Source organism: Buteo buteo, chromosome 21 (genome assembly GCF_964188355.1).
Source record: "Buteo buteo chromosome 21, bButBut1.hap1.1, whole genome shotgun sequence".
Taxonomy (NCBI): domain Eukaryota; kingdom Metazoa; phylum Chordata; class Aves; order Accipitriformes; family Accipitridae; genus Buteo; species Buteo buteo.
The window spans coordinates 23,897,251-23,912,815 of record NC_134191.1 but is presented as its reverse complement, the minus strand read 5'-3'; the positions used below and the strand labels follow the sequence as shown (position 1 = coordinate 23,912,815).

Genomic DNA, 15,565 nt, shown 5'->3' with positions numbered 1-15,565 from the left:
ATCTCCTGTTGTTCTTGGGCACTCAAGGAAGAATGCGTCAAACAGCATTTACCTTTTAACACAGAAGAGCACTCAGAGAAATAAAATGAGGCTGAAGTCCCCATCCCTTTTTTTCTTTTATGATAGTTTGTGCCCATAGGGAAAAAGCAGCTTTCACTATAGTTCCATTACTATGTGTTTGTGCAAAGGCCAGGAAAATTGCCTGCTCCATCATTGCAACCCTCTCCTCCTCCTCCTGCTTTCAAGCACAGAATAAGCACAACTTAGTGCAGTCTCTCTTGGCAACAATGTATGTAGCAGCATGGTAGCAGAATAGGCCCACAACTGCAGGCATCAGCAAGTGCTGATGTATTGTTTAACGGCCATTTTCTCAGTGCTATCTAAAAGTGGGCTGAATGTCAGAGAGACAGAATCAAGTTGCTTAATATATAAAAATATAGTGGTGCATCTCAGATGCATGGCAGTTTGTATTCATGTGTGCATGTGGTACTTTCGTTTTAGTACTAGTAAAAACAAAAGACTTGTGGTGTTCTGGAATTTCAGATCTTGAAAATGAAAGTCCTGTTTAGTGATTTTATGCCCTTAGAGTTATATAAGACAGCAATGAATGATCTATGCTTAGCAGATTTTTAGCTTAGCAAAATTTAAGTTAGTGTGGAGATTATATCATAAAATCCACAAAGATTAAAAATGGCCTGATATTCATCTCTTAGCATAATACTACAGTTACATTTGTTGTATTGAGTACAGTACATTCTCTATGAGCTCCAGCCTGAATGCCAGCAATTTCTTATTATTGTAGGCATTTTTATAACAGGCTACCTTGGCTATAACTTTAAATAACTGGATTGCAAAGGGTCGTCTGTGGAAGACTTGCTGGCGTGGAACAGAACAGAGGCTGTTATGCTTGCTTCTAGTTGCAAAGAAACTGTATTTTATCACAGAATTTTTTACGTGAGCAGTTGTTCCACTGGGTGACAAAATATTCTATTTTGGCTTCTGAATGGGAGATAAGAGTTTATTACTTTAAAATAGACATGCATCTCCCTCTCCCCAGGATATCCAGCTTAAAGTCACTTATTGAAATGAGACTCTTTCCACTGCTATTAAAAATTCAGGATCAAGCATTAAAGGCACTGGCATTTGTTAGAATACTGATGTGCCAATGATAATCACACAGTGCTAAACAGTAATACCATAACTAGGCTATTTTGTTGATCTGTTTTTCCAGAGTAAATTAATTGGTTTTGAAATTGTACAGGAAATATTGGTTAAATTAATTTTACTGGGTGTTCATAAGGTTCTTGGGTAGGAAATTCTTTTATGAACAGTCTTGAGTAATACTGGGACAGAAGCAAAATGGAATGGTTATTCTGATTCCTCCCAGTGGTATAGTCCTAGGAGGAAGTCATACAGAGATTTTAGTGTCTAAAGGGTTAACTCACTTGAACTTTGATACAAAAAAGAGGAAATTTACAAGAAAAAAGACTTTACATAGGCAATTAGCCTTTTTATGGCTTATTTTTTTAGATTAGAGTTTTAAAACAAAGAAACCCCATGTAATTTACATCAATGTCTTGGCATATTGGGAGCAGCAAGCTTTTGGACAAAAATCAGTGCTTCAATAATGAGTAACATAACTTCTGCTGCTTTGGTAAGGTAGGCTCAAGGACAGCATAGGAGATGTTAGCTGACAGAGTACTGGCGGCTATAAAACAAAACAGCATAAACAAGTACATCAGCAGTCTTAGGCAACGTTGGCTTTAGTTAGCAGAGGAAACAAAGATTGCCCATGTTTTTATCCTCTCCTTGCTGAGAAGTGTACATTGCTGAGAAGTAACAGTGTTTGTTAGATCATTCAGAGCCAGACTAATAATAGAAACTGTTGGCTTTTGCAGGTGTGGATGATGGTGAGGATATCCCACGAGAAATGCTGATTGGGATTTATGAGAGAATCCGCAAACGGGAACTTAAGACGAATGAGGATCACGTATCACAAGTCCAGAAGGTTGAAAAACTCATAGTAGGAAAGAAACCGGTAAGTTCATTTTGCATTGCTTGTCAGTTACTAAGGAGATGTAGGGCAATGTACAGTATAGAACAATACAGAAGTTTGTTGCTTAGAAGTCTAAATTGGTCAATAAATGGCAAAAGGCAGAAACTGTCAAAATAATAATTTGCTATAAGGTTGGTTTTAATTGGAGTATTCATAGTGCAGGTGAATTTTGTTGTTGCAGTCTGGTATTCATGAGTGATGATGTTATGAGTCTTAAACTCTTTTCTCTATATGAAGCTTTACAATTCTGAAATATCTGCAGTTTAGGCAGTTCTCATGTTTGTTTCAGGAGAATTGAAGTGTTATGTTGAAGTGATGTTGTAGAGAATCATATTTCAACATCTATGCTATCAGTTATGACTCCATAATTTACAAGAGTAATAGAGAACTGTTCACATCAGCATCTTTCTCAGCTTTGCAGCTAGCTCTCTGAACTGGTATTTGTAAGGGGAAACTGTGTCATTTTGTCTCAGAATTTAACTAGAAATCAGGTCCCAGGGGTTCTAATGGTGGGTTTGAGCATCCAAAGATACCTCTTGCTTTGTTGTTGGAAAAATCCTGAGGTACTTTGCTATGTAAATTAATCTTCAATTAAAGAGCTTTTAAAAAGCTTTGAATTGTAATCTCTTCTCAGACAAGCCTCAATGTGGGGAGGGGGAGAAGGGAATGAGGGACCACCAAAAAAAAAAATATCGAATTTACTTCTGTTTCCCAGTAAGGAAATATTGAGGAGATCTCTTGGAAGAAGCAGAGGAGAGAGAAAGCAAAATTTCCTTAATAAAAGCTTTTCCATATTTTTGTGGAGAAGGGAAGTAAATATTCTAAAGTCAGTATTTGACAGTCACTTGTGCTTTCGTATGAAACTTATTTTCTGTAACTGTTTGGGGATTTAGGTTTATATATAGGCTTCTGTGGGAGACTGGTTTTTTCATGGTTCTTTTTTTATTCAAGCATGTGGCAATTCAAATCCTAAAACTAATCCTGACCTTGTAAATTAAATGGGATTAAGAAAACAATGCCCTCAATGGAGTCCTAGGTTCAAGGATTCTTCTGTTGAGAGACTTTTTAACTGTGTGAAAGAAAATTGAGGAAACAGCCAACAGTCTTTATTGATAGAAATATTTGTTTTTACTTTATAGGCATTTAGTCATAGTAAGACCGTGACGTATTTACTTGCTATGATACAGTACTGTGTTTCTCTGAAGTTTAATGAACTTGTATATGTCTTTCTACTGTAGATTGGATCTCTGCATCATGGACTTGGTTGTGTAGGTATTTCTCTCATACTCCTTCAAAATTTATAGTTGTTTTAACTGGCAGCGTTTTCTTAAACTGGCAATAATGCATTCTATTACATTTTAACTTTTTAAAAAATTGGGCTTCTTTCAAGCAAAATTTTCCTATTGTAGTAGCAATAACTCTCCAAAGTATAAAGACTTTTCTTAAAAATATATTTCCCAGAGACTGCTTAATTTATTGCCAAGAGTTTTCTAGACCTTTTTGGTACACTTCTTATGCATTTCATAATGCTATTATCACTGTAGAAATTAGACAGCCAGTAAAGAATAAACAAATAAGTAAAATTACAGTTGCACCTCACCTTTCCACCTGGACCCTGGTGTGTTTATTCTTTCTGGTCCATTTCAGTATTGAATGATACTCTAGAAAGATATTGCCAGTTAATTTAACAGTCCTATTCTGAAAGGTAGATAAACATAGAAAATACTGATTCCAGATTTAAGTTATAGACATATTCAATGATAATCTTAAAACTATTCTTCTAATGCAGTGTTCCACTTAATTTAATTTCATGATAATATTATTCCTAGTAGTTTTGAACAAAGAAACCACCTCATCACAGAGGAGTGCACATAGTGCTCTGAAGTCTGATTATCTTACACAAATTTGATCCTAATGATTTTTTTTTTCTCTCAGTTATAACTGCACTGTGCATTAGCATCTTCATTCAGGACAATCCAGAGAAGGAACTTCAAACTTTCATTTGTTTTTTCAGTCTTCTATTTCTTGCTTTTTCTGTGTAAACAATTAAAATCACGCAAAGCTAGCTTCATATTCCTAAGTGAAGTACCTGTCATTATTTCATGGATGCAAGTCTAGCAGTACCACTGGACTGTAAAAACAAACTGAAAGATGTGACCTTTATAAAATATGGTGGAATGGAATCTTACCAGATCATCTATTGCTATGAGTGAAAGCACTGTCTATAGTTAAATTTCAATACTGGAGCTCACTGTAGTTGTTTGCAAATTCATAGGCTCAGTGACTACTCTTGGATTTTGTTATCTCGCTGTAGTAAATCTCGAACTGCCATGTGCTGGGGAAACTAAGTCTGGAGGTAGGAGAGAATGAGAACATGCAACATTTATTCCAGCCACTTTTCAGTGAAAACCCATGTAAGCTGTTCAGTTACCAGAATAGGCTGAAATTAGAAACCATTGATTTTTCCAGCATTCTTCACCACACTGGCTCCTTTAGAACGTGTCAGATTTTTTCTTAAATACCTTCTCCTTGCAAGTTCAAGGACCGTAATTAAGCTAATGCCATAGATAAATTAAGTGGTATTAGCATTTTATCTGTTATTAGTATAGTTATCGTTGGATTTTGGGGGAAAACTGAAATCTCACCAAATGACTTGATAATCAACCAGGAACAAGGGCAGCTAGTGAATCCTAAACTCTTTTTCCCCCTTTTTTTTCTTTTTTTTCCCCTGCTCACACAGAGGAAGAAGAAGCGTTAACAGTCTTTGACTGTTTCTTTTTGCCTAGTAAATCTTGTAATTCCCATGCAGAATCAGGAATTATAAAGAAATATAATATATAAATGAAATATATGTCTAGTTACCAAAGAATATTCTCTACTTCAAATTTTAAAAGTTTAAAGGATTTCTTTTAGTATTGTTGACAAGATATCATCATTTGCATTTGAAAGAAATTAAGTCTCACTAGGTTGAAAACAGCAGCTTCGGAGATAGCTTCAGCAGACGTTTCAAATAAGAAAATGGAAAATTATTCTTGGCTTTCTTGCCAGCATGAGAAAATAAGCCAGACTGAAAATGCAATTACTTTTTCCTGATGTCACCATTTCCTTGGTATTGGGGAATGAACAAATTGAATTAACTCAGTGGCTGACAAAAAGTAATCTACAACATCAGCGTATTCATCTCACAAAAGCTAAAGTTGCTTTGCATCCTTTCTTCTAATAAAGATATGTAAAAATGCTCAGGAAAGCAAACATCCTTTGCTTTGACCTCCCACTTGCTTAATCTTAAGTTCTTTCAAGGTTTTATCGTTTCACAAAGTAAAACTCTATCTCCAGTAAGACTTTCATTGGCATCCATATACAGGAATGCAAGCTGTTAGAGAATATTTTATAGAAGAACTTTGATGAAGTTTGAATGTCATGCAAGTTTGTGGCATATAAAACTTTATTTTTCTGTTGTTGGTCCTTTGATGAAAAAGTCTAATGGACTTAGAGGTAAAAATATTCGAAATATTCAAAAAAAGACTCTGGGTATGAAAGATGCTCTTTCTTGGCTAAATATTGCAATATTAACCATGAACTTTTGTGTTATCATAGGTCCTCTCTCTACCCCACCGGAGGCTTGTTTGCTACTGTAGGCTGTTTGAAGTGCCAGATCCAAATAAACCTCAGAAGCTTGGATTGCACCAGCGAGAAATATTTTTATTTAATGATCTTCTTGTGGTATGTATTTTCAGGTGGATAGACTTTTAGTGAGGTTTTCAGAAATGCCTATCTCTATGAAATCAGTGACAATTAAGTGCATGAACATTCCTAAAAATAAATATCTATTACCTGTTACTCTGTACTCCAACCATCTTGGGATGATTAAGATTTAAATTTTCTTAATTTTCTTCATTATATATAATTTGCTCTTAAGCTGAAGCCTTTTATTGATTACTACACTCTATTGTAAGAAAGTACTTTGATGCAATAGCTTTTACTATAAAGAACAGAAATTACCTCCAGTTTACCCATTTCCCTAATGGGTAAACGGAGACATTCTTTATTCCGTGAATAATGAATTTAAGTTACTTGTGGAAAAACAAAATTGCATGCTACTTTGTATTCCCCAGATGTTCTATGAACCATATATGTTTATTCACTGAAACAGGAATGGGATATGTTGAAAGACATTTTACAGTTGACTTTACTTTTTAGTGTGTGTTTAACTTGACCCAGTCTTTTGAAAAACAGACATACAAAACTAGTGATAGCTTGGAATTATTTGGTTGATTTACCCTTAAAAATAAGAAAATTTGTTGCACTCTATTTGGCATGTATTTGGCTGTTACCTGGGAACTAAGAACTCAACTAAGTATTTCTTTTTTTGTTACGAAAAAGGCTCACTTCAGATGCACAATTTTATTCTGTGTAATTTTTACATACCTTCAGCCCTTAAAACCAGGAAGTAAATAAAATTAAAAAAATTAGCCCTTTTGTGAGTGTAACCTCCTCGCTGTAAATGTGAGCTTGGGTGTAAAATGATGGTACATCGTCATCTTCAGGTTGCAAGTTTTCTGTCATTTTTTATTACTTACTCAGATGTCAGTAGTTTTATCAAACTGTGTTGGGAGTAATATAGACCAAATTTGTCAGTTCTAGTAAAAAGCCATTGTCAAAAGTAAAATTAGTAAGAACTAGTAAAAAAAAAACCTCTTGGTTATAAAGAGGAAGAGTGGTCGCATTCACACTTCAGACAACCCCCAAATTGATGGTAAGTAGTAGTATGTTATTTCTATTGTAGCAAAAAGTAAAGGTTTCCACAGACTCAGAGCTTTTATTGAGGTAGGTGCTGTACAAATCAGGGAAAACAGGGCATCATTGAATGAGGTAGTGTAAGACAGTATTCAAAGGTGCACAGAAGTGAAGCAGGTTTGGAAGGTCACAGCACATGAGAATAAGGCCTTAGAACTGAACTTGTGTGGAGAGGTCCATAGGTGTGTGCTGCCTGCAGTAGGACTGTAAGAAAACAGTGTGAAGGAAAGTGTGGTAGCAGCTAAGTTTTTTTAAAAGGATAATTTAAATATATTTACATTTTTGCTAGCTTGTACAGTGCACAATAAGGATGCAGGGTTTTTTTCTTTCTTTCTTTCAAGGAGTAGCATTCTGGAGAATAGAGAACACATGCTTTGCATCTGGATAAAATACTAAACCTTCTGGTTAAGAGATACCAATGCTTCAAAGCTAGCTTTGTTTCTTCAGTAGTAGTAGATTAAACACATCAGATGCATTAAAAAAAAAAAAAAGGAAAAAATTACAAGTTCCTATTTTCTGGCAGATTATAGCTTGCTTTGACATGAAATATTGTCTCATGTGCTAATTCTTAAGAACAATAATTTTCCACAAACACATATGGTTAAAGGGATATTTCACTTTGTTTATTTGATAACTTTCAGGTGACCAAGATTTTTCAAAAGAAGAAGAACTCAGTTACATACAGTTTTCGACAGTCGTTTTCCCTCTATGGAATGCAAGTTCTTCTTTTTGAGAACCAGTGTAAGTCTCTCCTCTCTTTTTAGATGACCATTTTATTTATAAGTAAAATAAATTAAAAATTGTTTGAGTGAAAGGGATGGACAGGGCTTGATTCTGAATTTAGGGATAAAATTGCTCTGAATTTAACTTACCCCTGAAGTTTAAAGCAAGATGGTGTTAGCATAAGAAACAGCAAGACTGCTGTTAGATTTGTTTCGGTGTAGTCAGAAGCCAAATCTAGCCAAATGTGTTATTTGTGAATACTTGTAAAGAAACAAATATATCTGTTGCTGAGTCAATGGTACAGTTAGCTGGAACTGAATATATGATAATAAATAATTACTTATAATGATATGTGTAATTCAAAGCAATATTTAGTTTATTTTCCTGATTTATATCTTAACTTTGTGCCTAGGTTATGTATACTCATTCAAATATAAATACAAAGCAGAGAGTCTGGATTAAAGTTTGTATTTTCTGACACCTTTTGTTTATGTCAGTCGTAATCTGCATCAATCCAATATTTGTTTTATCTTTAATGCTTGTCAAGCTTAGTCTTAGCAGACAAAAACCCAACAAAAAGCAAATAGTTTGCTAATGTCCTGATTTTAAGCCCAGAGACAGCATCAGTAACAATGTAGCAGAGCACAGTTGTTTGTATGGTACATAGGGAGACAGTCTATTGGACCTGACTTCATGGTTTGTAAACCAAACCTTGACCTGCATGATAAATTAGTTAGAGTTCAGTGTGACATTCAGCAGTTTCTGTGCTTTTCTGTTGTGGAAGACTCTTAGTTTTCGCTTGTCCTTGAGAATGTGCTCCAATGCTCATCTCAAAAGAAGTCGCTGTTATTGAGTCAAAGCATCTGGAGTTTTCAAAAGGGAAGATTTTGTGGAGCTTATAGCAGCAATGTAGCCTGCAGATTATTTATATGCATACGCATTCCTTCTCTCTCTCTCTCTCGTGCACACATTATGTGATATAAAATTCATTTTTAGAGAGGAAAGCCGAATATTTCTATCATGGATTCTACTAAAAATAGAAGAATGTATAATTCCTCTGATGTCAAGTTAGATTAAAAAAAAAAAAAAATCTTATAAGCATGCTAAGTAGAAACACTTTATTATTCACGTTGAGGTGAGTTGACGCTGGCTGGATGCCAGGTGCTCACCAAAGCCGCTTTATCACTCCCCCTCCTCAGCTGGACAGGGGAGAGAAAACATAATGAAAAGCTCACGAGTTGAGACAAAGACAGGGAGAGATCACTCACCAGTTACCATCGTGGGCAAAACAGACTTGACTTGGGGAAAATTAATTTATTGCCAGTCAAACCAGAGTAGGGTAAAGAGAAATAAAACCAAATCTTAAAACACCTTCCCCCCATCCCTCCCTTCTTACTGGGCAGAGCTTCACTTCTGAATTCTCTACATCCCCCCTCTCCCAGCAGCGCAGGGTGATGGGGAATGGGGTTGGAGTCAGTTCATCACACGTCTCTGCTGCTCCTTCCTCCTCAGAGAGAGGGCTCCTCACTCTTCCCCTGCTCCAGTGTTGGGTCCCTCCCACGGGAGACAGTCCGCTGCGAACCTCTCCAACATGAGTCCTTCCCACAGGCTGCAGTTCTTTATGAACTTCCCTGGCATGGGTCCTTTCTGCAGGCTGCAGTCCTTCTGGCACAGACTACTCCAGTGTGGGTCCCCCACAGGGTCACAAGTCCTTCCAGTGAACCTGCTCTAGCATGGGCTCCTCTCTCCACGGGCCACAGGTCCTGCCAGGAGCCTGCTCCAGCATGGGCTTCCCACGGGGTCACAGCCTCCTTTGGGCATTCCTCTGCTCCGGCATGGAGTCCTCCCCAGGCTGCAGGTGGATATCTGCTCCACCGTGGACTTCCCTGGGCTGCAGGGGGACAGCCTGCCTCACCATGGTCTTCCCCACGGGCTGCAGGGGAATCTCTGCTCCGGCGGCTGGGGCACCTCCTCCCCCTCCTTCTGCACTGACCTTGGGGTCTGCAGGGTTGTTTCTCTCACATGTTCTCACTCCTCTCTCTGGCTGCAGTTTCTGTTCCACAGGAACTTTTTTCCCTTCTTAAATATGTTACCCCAGAGGTACTACCAGTGTCGCTGATGGGCTTGGCCTTGGCTAACGGTGGGTCCATCTTGGAGCCAGCTGGCATTGGCTCTGTTGGACATAGGGGAAGCTTCTAGCAACTTCTCACAGAAGCCACCCCTGTAGCCCCTCTGCTACCAAAACCTTGCCACACAAACCCAACACACAAGTAAACTTGAAAATACCTGTAGTGAAACTAGGAGTAAAGGGTTGGATTCCTCCCAGTGAACTGGAGGCATATTAACTGAGACACTTTAGTAGAGATAGTTGGACTCCTAAGGTGAACTCGCTACAGTGAATCAGTGAGCTGATTGTACTTCTAGTATTGGTACCTGTTAGGTGGAATGCAGTATTTTCCGGTTGGGAGAGAGAAGTAGTCTTCCCTCTGGTTTGTAAAATTTGTATTCTTGGTTTCCCCTGTCCCCAGCAAGCTTTGGGGTATTTTGGCCAGAGCCATCATGCCATTCAGTAAATCTGTGAGTAGCAGCTGTCACAATCAGCTGGTTTCAAGTGAATAAAATTTCATGTCACTAAAGCAGAAGCAACAAAAATATTGGTTTGGCTACTGGTGAGGTTGAACAACACAACTGGCGTTGATGATAGAAGAATTGACTTCTAATGACAGAAGTCAATTACGTTGAGGGATGTATGAGCTCCAAAAGGGAAAATAATGTCATATATCTCTAGTAAATAAATAGGCGATAAGGGAAGTATATTTTACATTTTCAGTCAAAATCACTGACAAAATATAAAGGGTGAGCAGATGACTTTAGAGAGAGTGTATCTGAAACCAGTAAATACTTACATGTTTGCTGATGCTTAATCAATATGATGTAGAGAAGTATCTCTGGTAATAAAACTGTTTGTTTAGTATGTGGAGATTCGTTCTTTGTTCATATGTGAAGGTAGCCCATGTGCCTCTGGGGTTACTAAGTTTCCTTGTTTGGTTTCATAAACATCTTCCCCCACCCCCCCCCAAGTGGTACATTTTCTAGAGCTGTTTGCTGCATATCCAATTTCAGTGTTCAAAACTGTACATGGTGTTACACCATGCTCTCCACCTGTTAGCTCGCTAGCACCAGACTCCTCTGCACTTGCCATTTGGCTGTATTCTGAACGACAGCAACTGCAGACAACTTGAGGTGGCTGTCTTACTTGATTGAAGGTAGATGCAATTGTCATGCGGTCAGGAGAAGCAGATCAGCCATACATTGCTTCTGTGCAAGATGTTGATTTTAGACCCTGGCAGAAGCCCCAAATTCTTATCCTTCCTTCCCCTCTGTACCCTTTGAGGCTTGCAGTAGTTGGCACCTTTTTTCACCCGAGAATGGTAAATGGACTTGCTTCACTTTTGGTTTCGACTCTGATTTGGAAGTTAAGATATCCTTTTTAAAAAGCATAGCATTTGCACTTGTTTCTCAATATTTTAAGTCTTGTTGAAACCTAATGGCTTTGAGGGAAGAGACTACCTTACATCTGCTGGTTCTTGCGGGAATGAATTTTTAGTATGTGGGAGCACTTGAACTTCAGGTTGAATACTTAAGTAAATATTTGAGAGCTTTAGGAAACCAATAAGGTCAGGCAGTTGAGTAAAAGTAAACATTGTGAATTAGAATGCACATTTTGATTTTGTTCTAACACCCTGTTTCTACAGGTCTGTGCTTCAAGTAAAGGCTGATTCTGTTTTCTACAACAGAACATATCTTCATTATAAGCTATCTCTCTGTAAATGAACCTTCTATCTCAACTAGGAGATATTTTTGACCAACTGTAAAAAATTGCATTCTCAGATGTGCAGCTAGAAGAGAGGCAAAGACAGTTTGCTGAAAAATCTGCCTTTTATTGTGAAGATGTCCATAATATGGGCCAAAAGGCCTGGGTGGGGGGTGTGGACCTCAGTATGTAATTTCACAGATAATTTAAACTTTTTTTTTTTTTTTTTTTAAAAAAAAAAGGGAAGTAGAATGTCCAGGGAACACAACTTAATAGGAAATACTAAAAGCTGTACATGCTAGTGTGTTTGTCTTCCTGCAAACATTAAGTTAAAAGTATAAGATAGTTTCTAGTACTTGAGTTGTATTCAAGTAGTCTTTACTCAGCAAAACTTTGGTCACAATTGAGTAAGGTAGGTAATGGGATCTGTTCCATGCAACAAAAATTATCTGCTTCATTTTTTTGGTTTTTTTCTGGGTTTTTTCTTTTATATTATACATTGTACCTTAAGGGTAACAGCTGCATAAAGACTACCTTTCAATATTTATTTGATATCTTGACAGTTTAGCAGTCCTAGGGATTTTCATTCTAATTCTGTGCCTTTAGACTTTTATTTCTCTGACTTTGTCCCCTATATGGTAATATTAGTAAAAAGCCTTCAGGGGTTTGGGTTTTTTGTTTGTTTGTTTGTTTTTTAAAAGAAAAGTAATTGGAATAATCAGAGCTTAGTTTTTCTTGACTCTTTTTTCTAGATTATCCCAATGGCATTCGGCTCACGTCAGCTGTTCCAGGAGCAGATATCAAAGTACTAATAAATTTCAATGCACCAAATCCTCAGGACAGGAAGAAGTTTACAGATGATTTGAGGGAGTCAATTGCAGAGGTTCAAGAAATGGAAAAGCACAGAATAGAGTGTAAGTACAAAGGTACATACAACACAGCATTTTCAAGATAATCAAAATAAGAAAATCTTGAGTATGTGTATAACCCATTAGAACTCTTTATAAGTTCAAGATAATGTGGGTTTTTTCCATGGCTTTGATTCTAGAAAGAGGAAAAACCCAATGATATCTTAAGGCCTAGCTGAGTTCATTGACTATTATTTACTGCAGTGTAGCTGCAGAGGAAATTTAGAGGAAAGTGCAAATAGCAATGGACAGAATAGAGGTGAGTTTGTAATTTGTAGTATAAATTGCAGTAAGAATTTTAGGGATGATTTACATCACTCTGAAATTCTCAATGACAGCCCTTCAAAAAAGTTTCACTGAATTTTTCTTTATTTCCATGTTGATATTCCTGTATTCTCTCAATTAGGTAGCCATAATACAAATAGATATATTTTGCTGGAAGTTACGTGGGTGTTTAAACATGGAATTTTATCTTCTGTACTTCTAAAAGAGTAATAGCTTTTCATCCTCTATGCTGTAATATAAAGCTGTTAGTACAGGGGTGAAGTTCCTCTCTGGCATTTAACAGTGCCAAGATGAACTCTTTTCCTGTTCTTCACGGTAATACATGATCACATACAGAAATTGTGATGTTAGTATTAGACTATAACATCCTTCATTATAGTCAATAATTGCAAAATTGTTCTCTTTGTTTCAGCTGAGCTAGAAAAACAGAAGGGTGTGGTGCGTCCAAGCATGTCTCAATGCTCCAGCCTGAAAAAAGATTCTGGCAATGGGACGCTGAACAGAGCTTGCCTGGATGACAGCTATGCTACTGGGGAGGGGCTGAAAAGAAGTGCGCTGAGCAGCTCCCTTAGAGACCTGTCTGAAGCAGGTAAGCACTGCCTTTATTTCCTGCTCTGACTAGTGCATGCAAAGATGCGTGAATGATGCATATAAAGCCCAGGTCACAGTGGGCTTCCAGAACTAGTAATACTGAAACTTCAAACATTTTGAACAGCTCCTCTTTCATAGTTAGTGTTTAATTTCTGTTTGTTTTTTACCCTTGTTCTATTAAGCAACCACTATTTGAAAGCATTTAAACCATTGTAGATTGCTATGTATACTTTTAAAGGAGAGTGAAGACAGAGGAAAAATTGTAAGTGTTTTTTTAAAAAAATGATTGACTTGTGCTAGGAGTAAACCACTTAGTTTTCCTTTTTTTCTTCCCCTTTGCTTCTTCCCCTTCATACAATAGGCTTAGAAAGAAAAGAAAAGAAACTGGTCTCTGTGTAATGACCACTTTCTGTGTATTTTGTGCTCAAGTGTACCTGTATTACTGCCTTGATGAATGAAATTGAGTGAAGCCCTGCAAAATTCGGTCTAGAGCTATGTAATTCAGATACAGTGTGTCCTTGATGCTCTTTTATTGTTTTGTAACTCAAGATATAGTTCCCAATTCTTGCAAAAGAGGTTGTTGTGAAATACTATTACCAATATAATAAAAGAACCCTTAGTGGACAAGAATACTGATATCTCACAAAACCACTGATGTGTCTTAAGATTTATCAACCGATTAATGTAGCTAAAGACTGGAAAGGAGTGGTGGTGTGATTTTTTAGCCAAAGAAAAGCCAGGGGAAGTTTGGTATGTTTTTATTTTATGGTTTGCCTTTGTAATACACAACTGGCATACCCATATAATACAGGCTACCATGGCTAATAACCTTGTCTTTCAGTGTTAAATGTGATTCCTGTCATTTACAAGAATTCATATCTGAACACCACGCCCACTATTCAGAAAGTACTTCTGGGGATAGTAGCAACTATATATGTATATTTAATTTTTTTTTAGTTCATAGTCTGTGTTACATACTCTGATTTGTTCTTCTAATTGAAGTGATGACTTACAGTATAGTCATAATTTCAATACTATGTATATCTTTGGTAGTAGACACTAGTTATCTTTTTCCTTTTTTAACTTAAGAGATTTTAGCTATGCTGCAATAAATAAAATTGTTACAAACTGAAATTATAGCCTGTGTTTTGTGGGTATATGTATGTGCATACAAATATGTAGAGAGTGAGCTCTTTCAATTATTTTATTCTCTGTTTAGGCTTTCATACTCATATGTCCATTTGCTTCATTAAAAAGACCTAGAACCTTGATCCAAAATCAGGCTGAAGTTGAATATCGGTGCTTGATTGGCTTCAATGGATTTTGGATCAAGCCACTAGTCTTCACCACTGTTATATCCTCTGTTATATTTGAGGATACTTCCATCATCCTTTTTCGTTGTTTTGGTTTCATTTCATTAGAATGAGAACTACCATATTGTTGAATATGTGAGTTCAGTGGGTATCTGTACCCATAAATGTGATTTCTGATTGATTTTTTTCATCCCATAGGAATTTTTCATCCCTGTCTTTCAAACATTGCCATGTTTTTAAATTCATGTTATGGGTTTTATGCAATAAACAAGTATTTGTTATCATGAAAACATTTCACGTTTCAACAGCGCATGCCTACAATTGGCATGCTTATTACTGAAAATAGCTTTTTTCCATAACAAAAAGTAGAAATCACTCACAGACTGGAGGGTTTATCAATGAGTTTGTTAAACCCAACTAAACTTAATTTTAACTTCAAATAGTTGAGAATTATGGAGAGTTTCTGTTTGGTCTTGTGCAGTGCAACTGACTTGAGAAATTACATACCTGTTTTTTGCTTTGTTATTTGGTGTAGTAATTTTAATGAGATTATACATGTCTTCTCTGCCTTTTGTCAGTGAATAGCTTGCATGTGAGTCTGATTTATATTTTTATATGGGAGAGATGATCCATAGAAAAACAATGAAATCTCTTTCAGTTAGCAAGATACTGCGTCCCAGTGATTATATCATATTAAATTGCTTCTGTAAAAGAATACTGAGTTAGGTTGCCTCAATTCTTTTTGTGGATGAAACACAGGATCAACAAGGAAGAGGAACAAGAGTAGTGGGACTTTGTGTGAATGTGTGCCTTTCTGTAGGAAAAGGCATGATGAAAGTGGATTTGTGGAGAGTTCCTTTCTACAGTTAAACAGAAATAAATCTAGTAAGCATGAGAAAATTGCCTGGTTGCATATTTATGCAGTAAGGCAAATAATTGTCCAATGAACATTGCAAAAACAAATTGAAAATTTTGAAATATTTACTCAATGAAGGGGAAATCTGATTGAACAGCATTTTGGTTGCATGGGTATATGACAAAACTATTTAAGAAAACAGTCCATTAGTCTCTACCGGAT

The 15,565-nt window shown here is 36.8% G+C and overlaps 1 protein-coding gene across 12 annotated transcripts in view; it reads left to right on the top strand.

Annotated features, from left to right (window-relative positions):
• IQSEC1 (IQ motif and Sec7 domain ArfGEF 1) overlaps positions 1-15,565 on the top strand; it is a 356,171-nt gene that overhangs the window by 329,455 nt on the left and 11,151 nt on the right. For 8 of the 12 annotated variants that reach the window (XM_075053238.1, XM_075053240.1, XM_075053242.1 and 5 more), the window contains 6 exons: positions 1,899-2,038; positions 3,295-3,324; positions 5,654-5,779; positions 7,495-7,594; positions 12,143-12,316; positions 12,996-13,172. In XM_075053238.1, coding sequence (XP_074909339.1) covers positions 1,899-2,038; positions 3,295-3,324; positions 5,654-5,779; positions 7,495-7,594; positions 12,143-12,316; positions 12,996-13,172 — 747 coding nt within the window. The remainder of the gene's footprint in view (positions 1-1,898; positions 2,039-3,294; positions 3,325-5,653; positions 5,780-7,494; positions 7,595-12,142; positions 12,317-12,995; positions 13,173-15,565) is intronic. The other 4 variants (XM_075053239.1, XM_075053241.1, XM_075053246.1 and 1 more) reach the window with 1 other exon arrangement.